This window comes from Heliconius melpomene, chromosome 16 (assembly GCF_056956725.1).
Source record: "Heliconius melpomene rosina isolate 202511_hmr_F chromosome 16, ASM5695672v1, whole genome shotgun sequence".
NCBI lineage: Eukaryota > Metazoa > Arthropoda > Insecta > Lepidoptera > Nymphalidae > Heliconius > Heliconius melpomene.
The window spans coordinates 5781889-5794285 of NC_140404.1; the positions used below are offsets into that span (position 1 = coordinate 5781889).

General features: G+C 31.1%; 1 protein-coding gene across 3 annotated transcripts in view; it reads left to right on the forward strand.

Moving 5' to 3' along the window:
- The window catches only part of LOC146530800 (sortilin-related receptor-like), a 39683-nt gene that overhangs the window by 1805 nt on the left and 25481 nt on the right, over positions 1 to 12397 (forward strand). For all 3 annotated transcript variants that reach the window (XM_085199579.1, XM_085199578.1, XM_085199580.1), the window contains exons 3-5: positions 2144 to 2305; positions 3468 to 3716; positions 11817 to 12079. In XM_085199579.1, coding sequence (XP_085055705.1) covers positions 2144 to 2305; positions 3468 to 3716; positions 11817 to 12079 — 674 coding nt within the window. The remainder of the gene's footprint in view (positions 1 to 2143; positions 2306 to 3467; positions 3717 to 11816; positions 12080 to 12397) is intronic.

Genomic DNA, 12397 nt, shown 5'->3' on the forward strand with positions numbered 1-12397 from the left:
TATCCACTTGAATATTCTAGCCACAAACATAAATATTGTATGACATTATGAGACATGATATCAAAAAGTTGTTTGCAAGATGGTGAAAGAGGAGTAGAGTATTCTGACAATAGGTTCCTCTAAATGTTAATAAACTTTGAAACCTTCAATTTATTGGACAATATTGAGTCTGGTCTCATCTACTTTAAAAAAAGTTAGATGTCATAAAAAAACCAAGCTATGAGTTGCACATGTACACATACATACATTCTAGTTAAAATTAGATTACACAAAAATAATTAGTGAACAACAGTGCAAGTCACACCTCCCAAGGTCAACACTCACCCACCAATAAATCTTTTGTCCAAAAAGCTAATGACTTCTACAATCTGGTGTGAAATAATGGAAATCACAAATATGTGATAAATATGAACTAACAAAATCTTTCTATTGTGCACAAGTCATTGAACTACTGAATAAGTATCGTAAGTTTCGAATTACCACGTGCGTTCTGTTTATTATGTTAAATTTTGTAGGTCGATATAGCTATCATGTTTTACAAAAGGAAATGTGAGCATACCTTTTTAATGTAAGAAATGTCGTATAATTTCGTATTGAAGCTATTGTAGCGTAGCAGCGTTTGACTGTTAATGCAAAGGTTGTGTGTTCAGTTCCTTTTGAGGTAAATTAATTATTTTCATGACCTCGTATCGATATTTAACACGCAATGTCTCCAAAAATGGGCATAACCTTACCTTAACCTTGTCTTAGCGTTGCTCCGTAAAGGCTGTCGTGGTGCAGGGTCACAAGGCTACGGTTGTAGATTTGATTCCCACTCGGCGGAATGCAGTATTTATATTATCATTTCGGTAACGAGGCGTTCAATTCCGTACGTCATACCTCGACAATTCGGCGGAAAGTGGGGAACGGAAGTGAAGAACGGAGTGTTTTAACACTAATAGTAATAGGTAATTTGTGCTTGTCCGGCTTTGTGCAGGATATATATCGTGAAGCTTAAGAAAAATGTAATTAATAATAAAAAGTCCGCTACATTTTTTTGTTATATGAGACAAATATGTTAATTACAAATGAGTTGAATAAAATTTACATTAAAATTTTATTAATATAAAGTGGCATTATACTAGAGTCAACAACTCTTGAAACAGCAGCATGTGTTGTTTTTTTTTGTTTACGAAGACAATATTTCTTGTATTTTAATATGTGTATCGTTAAATATAGTTATTATAGATATTGTGTATTCTTATAATAAAAAATATGGATATACGTTTCAAGAGTTGTTCAACAAATTATGTTGTTGGGTCTCCCCCCATTCATTACGTAACATGGATTAGGGCGGAAACTGGACATCAGAACAACTCGCTGGGATTTTTTCTCTCCAGATTTTTACAAAACAACATAAATTTCAATTTAACATAAGTTTCTTGTCAGCCTGTCTTAGAAGAGTTGCCTTTGGGCCCGGTAGTAGCTTCTTGTTGACTGACACTACTGACATTTATATCTAATTTGATTACTCAAAAGTGTTTGTTTCTATTAAATAAAGAATATTTTGGTTACCATTACTTTATATAACATACTCCATATGAAATGAAAACGAAAAATCTTGTAATTAAATGGGGGACGGAGTGTCTTAACACTAGCTTCTCTCTACCTACCCTGCTGCGTGCGGGATACAGCGTGAAACTGATTTAATTTTTTTTATTATATTAATCGCATCAGCCAAAACCTAATTAGGATTTTAGAAAATTTATTGTTTCCTTTGTATTATGAATCATCCTATTTTAAGATAGTCAATTACTTATCATTCGGTCTGGCAAGATAATTAGTATCAATCATTTGGTTAATTAATACAAAATATTAATTGTTCTTTGTTTTAGCTAGATATGAGGTAGGAACTATCTTAGACAAAGAATATATTGTACCCAAACTTAAGAAACTCACTAAAAATAATTAATTTATAAATTATATAAAAATATATTAGTATACTATAGGCGAATATAATGTAATCATTATTGTTTTAATTATTTTATGAATTTAATAAATAATTTTGGACTTTGGCTTGACTTAAACAGTTCTTTGTATTACTTATTTTCTCGTATAAAAAAAGTTGTATTATCATTCACACTAATTTAAAATACGATTTTAGTGCGTATTCGTCGATTCAACAAATCAAAAGCTATATTTCACCAGTGACAATGGAAAAACGATACGAAGATCTGACCTCAACTTCCATCCGAGCGAGCTTGCCTTCGACGAGGATATTCCTAATAGATACGTTATATTGGATAAAGTAAATTCTACTAGAAACGTAAGTATATATATTTTTTATAATCTTGACCTTTTATTTAATATTTTTATTTATTTATTATCTGTGAGTGTGTGTTTTATTATCTGTGATTCAATATATTTATAAAAAAAATATATTTTTATAATAAAATATAACTTTAAGGTCGCCTAGACAAAATCATTTTATCGTTTAGATAAGGTTGTTTATCGTACAGTGTGTTCATATAATAAACTTGTTTGCTTATTATATCTTGCTTTTGGATAAACAATATTAAATTTCAGTAGTAGAAGTTCTCTTTTAGAAATTTTATTATTGAATAAATAATTTATTCAGACATTTACCGTTTCATCTGTATTTTCTTTTTTTATCTTTATTTCGTGGTATAATAATCGTTTAAATGCTATATGTAAAATTTGCAGCTTACCTATAATTTTTTTATTATATTTTTACTGAGTAAGATTAAAGGATATCTTTATATTTACTATTATAAATGCACTTACGGATATCTTATATTACAATTAAATTATAAAATATAATACTCTATGAACTAATATTTAATTGATTAACAATAAATTGTTATAATTTAATTATGCATTATTATATTATATTAATCGATAACAATTATGCCGGTCTCGGTCAAGTAACTTGTTTAGTGCGTTCACTGACATTTATATTGGAATAGATAAGAAATATATATATATATATATATATATATATATATATGGTATATTTCAACTTAAATATCATGACGTAGCTTCATCTGCTAACTACGAGTATAATCACGACTGATACGTGAGTGTGACTAATAATTGCAATATTTTGAAAGGAAAATTATATATATTTTGCATTTAAAATATGCCAATATGTTGTTATATTGTATTGTATTGTATTGTGCAAATTGAAACTGCTAACGTGAAATGTAAATTATTTTGTTCGTATATATTTTAATTGGAAATACATACTCACTGTATCACGTATATTTAGTAATTATTTCTATTTTTGTTGAACAAAATAATACCTTTACATATTTTTTTATTTTATTTTAGCTTGTTTTATTTTCAATCACCAATTTATGAAATGTTGTTTTCAAAAAAAAAATGGCTGGCGATGAACTTATAAAAACACCGATATAAAGTAAAACAGAAAAAACTTTACATTTAATTTTAAACAATGTTTTTTTTAGCTTTATATGACTTCTGATGGCGGGAAGACGTTCCAAATGATACAAAGCTACGTGAAGACATTTTTCTGGTCATCGGGACCAGGATTTTCCAAGATTTTCTACGTCGAAAGATGGAAGCCAGGCGGCAATAGTACAGTGCTGAGTGTCAGCGATCCCGGCAATATGGTGAACGCGCACGAATTATTTGCGGATGCGAAGGACTTCCAGATCAAAGGAGATTTCATGTTTGCAACGAAACAGTCTAAAGAGGTAAGTTTTTAAAAAGTTACTTTTAAATATTTTTTTATAGTACTTTTTCGTTAAATCTTGATTTGCAAGAGCACTGTCATAGAAGTTAGAACTATACGTTAAATTAGTTTAATAAACGTTTATTCTGGTCACGTGTGAGATGGGTGTGCAGATAATCTTCTGTGCGCTTTCAATAGTACGGGAATAAGTCGGCTCAGTAGTTCTATGACTTCCATGCTTAGAATGTTACATCGTTTTTAACCTACAATTTAAAAAAAAACCCGAAACCGAAAAATGTAAACGCAACGATTGTAGGTTCGATTCCCACTCTAGGAAATGCATATTTTTATATTTTCATACTTTCGATTTTGTAACAAGGCAAAGCGCGGCTTTGAACTCCTCCACGCATTCATTTCATCAATTCTTTTATAAAAAATATTTTATTCATTTTAAATTCTAGCAATAATGTCATACTTTATTGAGATATTATGTTAGTGCTAATGACGTTGGTTTTGACGAGATTTTATCTGTAGAACGAATTAGTAATCGAATAACTTTGTAATGACCTTTTCGTTTTGGTACGAAAAAAATTATTTAGTTAGAAAAGTCTTTTATATTTTAAATAGTTCATAATTTTTTTATTAAAAGCAAAATAAAATAAGTCGTCAACAATTATTAAATTTTATTATAGCTGACGTAGTTATGGTTCAGTGGTAATACTTGCATGTTTTTGCAGTTTATGACAGTTGTGCTAGATACCTTTTTTTATGTAGGAGTAAGTGATATAGAGAGAAAACTTTGTTCTATCTATTTAAAATACGATTATGTTTTGGCGTTGAGTTACACCACTCAACACTCAATGACTTCAGAATTTGGCCGAAAGTGGGAAACTGAAATGTGTCAATGGAAACGGAATGTCTTAACACTAGGTTCCCAGGAACCCTCTGCCTTCCCTGCTATGTGCGGAATACACCGTGAAGCTAAAAAAACAAACACAATTGGTTATTATGTTTGTTGTCAAAAAACATAGCCAAATGATATTAAAATAATAAAAATCTAAATAATTAAACTTAATTTCTTATTAAAAATGCTGATTACATGTTACAATTTTCAAGTACACTTCATTCAACGGGGTTGATAACAGTTGCCTTTAAACTCTAATTGCATCCTCTGCAATGCATTATTCATATCAAGTTGATATAAATATTATGTAGTATTGTCATATATGCCATAACTCATATATTTATCTATTTTTGTATTTTTAAATTGCCTTGTTGGATGTGTAAAGGTTCAATTCCCAATTGGAGGAATGAATTATTTTCATTCCCTCACTCTGCGAGGGCGATGTAAGGCATTTAACTAACTTAGAGCCGTCTTATCATCTCGAAAACTGAGGATAATTTAGCTGTTTTCCTTAAGCGTTATGAGAAATCGTTAGTAAAAATGGAAAGAAAAATCTAGAAACCTAATTATTCAAGATATACATAATATAGTGTAGTATATCTTACATAGTATATCTTACATACCTATATTTTGTATATGTGTTTTTTAGAGCAACATACATGTCAACTAAATAAGTAAAACTGGAATATTGTGACACACGGAGACGGCATTTGTCGTTATGGGAAGTTTGTGGGTTTTACGTAATGTATTCTTCCCTCCTGGTAAGACTCCTGGTAAAGGCTTAAAACGGATTTGAATTCGTGTACCTTGATTCGACTATAATATACTATGATAGATTATTAATTATAATAATATATATGATAGTGGTGGAACTTAACTCGCACCACCATAGCGAAGAAATGTAAAATCGAAGGGAATCGAACCCGCAATCTGTAGTCTTTACAGTCACACGCTTGTGCCATATTAGATTGTAGAAACTTTTTAACAGTTTATCTACTTTCAAATGTTAATTCGACCATGAAAGTTTCGTGTATGCGATAAAAATATGTGAGGAATACACTTGGAAATTGTAAACGCGACAGGTTTTGGATTCGATTCCCATTCGAGGAAATGTAAAATTAAGTAGTTTCGTTTCCTCGTTCTGGTAATGAGGCAAAGCGCGGCGTTGAGTTCTGCCACGTTGAATTTGGCGAAAAGTGGGGAATAGAAGTATCTTAACACTTGGTCCTAAAAAAAGTAAATAAGTAATCGAGAATAGAAAATTTAACCACATATAATTGTTTTTTTTTTCATTTTTTATGTATGTTGTTCTTTCTATATATTTCTTTTATGTGTGCAAAAAAATATATTCTATTCTATTCTATTCTATTCTACATAATTTTATATGTAAAACTATTTATCTGATTAAACCAAGCATGTAGGTACTTGTGTATGCTTCGGGCTGTTACTAAATTTCCACTTGTCGCAAGGAAGTAGTCAGTAAAGTGAATAATACGAGACAAATTTGTCCCGCTGTGGTTGTAATACTTTGACTCTAGAGTGTTCTCATTGGATCACAGTATGCACTGGTCTGACCTCTGAACTGAGTGATAGTATTTATTTTTATTTATTTTAACTATATATATTTGTTGCCTTATCTGGTATCTAAATGGTGTTGGTTTCTTTATATTATATTTATATATCTTATACTAGTGGGCCCGGACGCGGCTACGCCCGCGAAAATATAAGCCTAAATAATTAAAATAAGTTAAAAAATAATAATAAGTGGAGATTTATTATTAGAAAAAATATCTGAGTAACCGAAATGAACAAACAAAAGAAGAAAAAGTAACTAAAGGAAATTCTTAATATTAGAAAAAGTACCTAAAGTTTGCTACTACAAAAATGTTACCAAACATTTTTCTATATTAAATAATTATTAATTTTTGCGAACAATATTAAATAAAATCTCAAATTATTAAAATTACGATATTTTAAGTGTATAACATCGGTATAGATAACCGAACTGAGATAAATTAATTATAAGCAGCAAATAATTACATAAAAAATAATAGTAATTCGAAACTATATAAAAATTTTCAAAATCATCAAAGTCATCTGCCCGTTCGCGTCGGTCACACTATACCACTCGTAGGCTAGATCATTCCGAATCAGTGACATCTCCTTAATCATTTATTAGAATGTTACACAGTAAACTATAATTTCCATTTAGATGAAATGCTAAAAATGACTATTAAATTTATTTTCATAAGGATGAATATCAAATTATAGAAATCATCTAATTTTTGTTAATGTATACAAATCTATATCGGCGCGCGCCATGTAGGCATTAAGCAAACTCACTTTGGGTGACGTTTTCTTAAAACAGCAAACTTTGCAATCCGTTGCTTAGCAACGCGTAGCGACGATTGTTATTAACATGGCGGAATAAATTGCATGTGAAATTAATTATTTTAACATATTGCTATATATCGAAAATATTGTAAATATGAGAAAAAAAAGTATCCTATATTCATCCCGAGACCCTCAAGTATCTCTATATGTGTATTTTATCACAAAAGGATTAGCGGTTTGGCCCTGATTGCGTAAAAGACAGACAGGCAGACAGACAGACAGACAGAGTTACTTTCGAATTTTTAATATAGGTATGGATAGTATAGGTATAAGAAAGAATGGAATGACTAATAGCACTGTATCTCTCTGTTATTTTAGATGTTGTTCCTGATGGGAATGAAAACTGTACTATTATTTTTATTTCAATACCTCAGCATCCATTAACCTCCTTTTCCTAGTTATAAAGACTTACCATTTTGTTTAAATAGTGAACTACTAGAAATATTATATCACGCGATAGGTTGTGGGTTCGATTCCCACTCTAGTAAAAGAAATATTGAATATTTTCATTTCTTTGCTGCTGTGTCGAAACAAAGCGAGGCGTTGAGTTCCGTTACACAAGACGCAATGCCTCCAGGATTCGACGGAATGTGAGGACTGCGGAGTTTCATAACACTAAAAACCCTCTGTCCACCTGGCTATAATAAGCGTGCAGCCAGGCATACAAAAACTGCGACACGATGGCGTCCATATAAGTAATTTGTAAGGAAAAAACTTCATATTAATTTGCAATCTAAATTCAGGTTTCTTAAATAGTCGGTTGGTTGCCCCATACCTACTCAATTTGCATAATGTCAATTATATTTGTACGCTATTAACATTATGTTCCTATCGCGATGTGACAGTCGAGAACGTTAAGTGACTTTTACACACGAGTGCCCAACTCGTAAACACTGCAATGTAAGTTCGATTAGATCGTTGTTTGTTTGAGGGTTTTTTTTATCTTTTTTCTCGCTTCACGATGTATCCCGTATGTAACAGGGTAGGCAGAGGGAGCTTAGTGTTTAGACACTCCGCTCTCCACATTTCGCCGAATTCTGGAGGCATGGGAATTCGAATTCATCGCGCTTTGCCCCGACATCAGAGCGAAGAAATTAAAATATTGAATATATCATTTTCTCGAGTGGGAATCGAACCCACAACCTGTGGCATATACAGTCGTATGCTTGTGACCCTGCGTGTCTGGTCTTTGATGTTTTTATACTTTATTATAATTTATTTTTTCTTTATAACAGAGTTTAGGTCTTATCAATCTATACTAAGAATAGACATAGAATATATAAGAATAGACTAGGCTATAGTTTCCTTATGTAATATAGAACTTTAATTATTCAAACGCTATCATTTTATGACCATAAACTTATGTCCATACATAAACCGCTCTGAACTCTGAGATCAATCTTGAGATGTCGTTTTCTATCATAGATTATGTTATACATTATCTTAAGATCGATCTCAGTGTTGAGTGCGGCTTATAAATACGAGTCTTGGTAATAATAGTTATAAATAATAAGTAATAAGGATGTAGGTATGTATGTACTTATAAAATATGCCAGACGTAAATTCAATATTTATCTGTATAAAATAAACCACAACCTTTCTATATTATTTAATGGACATGTTTTAAATAAATAATCGTGGTGGACCGTGTATAACATAATATCCTATTAAGTATTGTAGGTATATTATCTAGAAGCTACGTCTAAATAATAGGATTACTGTGTTTTAATACTATTGTATTAGAAAAAAAATAAGGCAACTAATTGAACAAAGAAATTATTTTTTTTGTTTTTTTTTTTCATCTTCACGCGTCATTTTTATACTTTTATAAAGGTAGGTAGGTAGGTAGGCGTGGTACGGAAAGTGGAAGGAGTGTCATATATTTTAGCAGCAACCTTAGGTTTTTTTTAACTTAAAATTCCATTCTTCCTAACCACTTTACTCTTATCGAACACTATACAGCCACTTAAGTGTTGAATGGGTCACCACGGTGTCAACTTTCACAATGCTTGCAGTGTGTTATCGTTGTTTTGACTAAAATTAAGTACCGGGAACCTAGGAAGTGCTTATTATACTATGATAGCTTTATATTACTTGAAATGTTTACCTTTCACAAACAAACATTCATATTGTTCTAGCGGGAATTCCACTTGATAAAATATACTGCGATCAAATTTCATCGATAATAGATTGTCGATGTATGCCTGTATGTACATACATATCTACGTAACACTTTGTTAATGCTCTTTGGTTTTTGTAGTTGCAAAATGTAGGTACTAATATATTTTTTATATTTAACTCGATACTTCAATATGGCTTTTTATATCTATCCACCTATTTCATATTTTAATTAAAAAACGAGATTCTTTTGAAAAGTATAAATAAAAGTCCAATTTGTAAGGATTTCAATTTATTATTCTATTCTGTTTAATTTTCTAAAGGAGTTCTTAAACATGTCAAGGTTAAATGGAAACATTTTTTTTAACAGTTAACTTGTTTACAGTTATTATAAAGTACTTCGTTAACTGTATCTTTTTTTGCTTCTATCGTGTTTAACAGTTCTTTTTATATTAATACCTTTTTGAGAAGGGGAACGAAAAGAATGTATGTATGTATATGGGTATGTGCAGTATATGAATATATGTATGGTATATATTTAACAAGAAAAAATGTCGTTATGTACCGTTTTTCGCCAACTATAGTTTGTTTATCCCGCACACATCAGGGTAGGTTCCTAGTGTTAAGGGACTCCGTTCCCCACTTTCATCCGAGTTCTGCGGGCTTTGCGTGTTGAGTGGCAGAACTCGACGCCGCGCTTAGCCTGGACACCAGAGCGAAGAAGTGGAAATATAAACGTGAATAAATATTTCACTTCCTCTAGTGGGCATCAAACCCACGTTACATTCGCATCCTTGTGCCGCTGTGCTTCTTTCTATAAGTTTTTTTCTTTTTATGACTAAAAGGTTGCCTGTACGTGGTCACTTATGGTGAAACGGCCACCTCTGAACTGTACTGGTCAACATTGTAAAAGTTGTAATACCATATATTTTCTATCATCTTTGTGCAATAAAGTGTTTTTGATTGATTGATAAAATGTTTCCTGATTTATATATCATTTATAAATTATTTAAGTATACGGAAAATGGTATATTTTAATGTGAATCAGATTTAAATTGTGCCTATTCCTAGTAGGAAGTGTATATACACTGAGTCATGTAAAACGCCATATGACAAGTGTTTACATTTAGGTTTTTTTATAGTCCAGTCGTCTCAGTTTAAATGTCACAGATAAAAAGGATAATTAGCAAGTTAATATTTACATACTTTTATTCTTTTACATATTTCTTAATTAATTATCGGTTTTTTAATTATAATTTCTTGTTTAATGCCTATAGTTGACTGATATTGTATAATCAGCTTTTTTTTCCTCAAGTTCAAATTATTTTAATTTTTTTTATAGAGACTGTTAGGTGCTAATGAATCATTACAGAGTTTCTATGTAAATTAACGGATTGCTTATACATATCTCAATTGACAGAGTACATGATTCACTAAAGTTGCAGTGAACTAATCTATCAATATGTTCCTAGTTCGTATTAGTCACCAGTTAAATTTATTTTAAAATTCGTTTAAGGTTTAATCTTAACCTTTTATTTTCTTTGTTTGTTATACTTATATCCTAATATAACAAAGAAATTATTAAGCTATATTTAAATTAAGTTGACCTCGCTTGAAGGTCGAGAAATGTTTTACATTTTAACATTTTAAAATGTTATACTTATATTAGAAGCCCAGATTTAGATGTAGGCATTGGTAATATTAGTAACGAAGTCAAGTTTTATTTTCTAATGCTATTATATCACGATATATTCTTGTTAATATATTTTTAGACAAGTAGTCAAACAAGTAGACAAATTTATATATTGTACTTTATATTTATAATAGTCGTTCTTCTTCTTCCTTAGAGTCAATGAATGCTGGCAAAGGGTGAATATACGCTATTATTTTTTTATATTTACGGAGAAGCTAAGAAAGAGACAATTCAATGACAATTCAAAAAAAGACTTGCTGTTTAATACATTTTTTAAAATATTTTTACCGTTTCTAATGCCTTTTAAGATTTTTAAATACAACTTTTGTAATACTATGTCGCATACGGGAATTGAAAAAAATTTATATTTGTATTTATATAAATAGTCTCAAACATTATAGTAAAGGAGGCACGCACACATGAATCATTTGTCGGGTCGTCCGATCGATTGAATGGATAGTAGAACGATGCAACGTTATCGACTAACGATTCAATAATAATTAATTTATGTATACTTTTTTACATTTGTTTTTCTAAACTTTTTTATGGATATGAACTGAATGAAAATGAATTAATTATTATTATTTATTGGATGGCATTATTATATTCCTATTTACTACTTTAGTAGTGTTTTTTCTGCCGACTTATACACCGCTGATTTTATAATTATTATATAGTATAATAATTATAAAATCAGCTTCATGCTGTGTCCACAGCATGATAGGCAGAGGGAATCTAGTGTTAAGACACTTCGTTTCCCACTTTCCGCCGAATACTGGAGGCATTGCGTGTTGGGTGGCAGAATTCAGCGCCGCGCTTTGCCTTGACGCCAGAGAGAAGTAATGGAAATATAAACGTAAATAAATATTTCACTTCCTCGAGTGGGGATCGAACCCACAACCGTCGCGTTACAGTCACACCCTTGTGCTGCTGCCAGCCAATAATATAATATAAGCAATATGTTATTTTAGCTTTCGATATTATATTCATTAATGATAATTTAAATGTTTCAGAAAAACTCCCTAGATCTTTACATATCACATCAACGCGGGCCATTTTTCAAGGCGGAGTTCCAGACTGAACTCGACCTGAACAAGTTCCACGTAGCGGACGTGACTGACAAACGTATATTTGTCTCTGTCATGCACACAGATAGTTTAGCTAATTTGTACGTATCGGAAATAAACAAAGAGTTCACTCAGTACAACTTTGTGTTGAGTTTGGAGCAGATTTTGTGCTATTTCCCTGATGGTAACTGGAAGGACAGCTGGTTAGAGTGAGTAATCATTGGTCATTTTAAATAAATCAAAATCAGCTACACGCTGTATCCCGCGCATCGCAGGGTAGACAGAGGGAACTTAGTGTAGGGAAGACACGTTGTTTGTACAACTTTCACGCAAAAAGTGCTGAGCCGATTTAGATGAAACTTCAGAGTAATATAGGTTAAAAAATCATATTTCTAAGTGGACGATGCTGCATTTGGGTTGCTAGGAGTTCATATAATTCTATGAACAAACTATTTTTAAAACATTTGGGTAACGTTGAATAGCTTCTAAAGCCAGGTTTAACTTTTTTTAAATTAAACTTATAATTA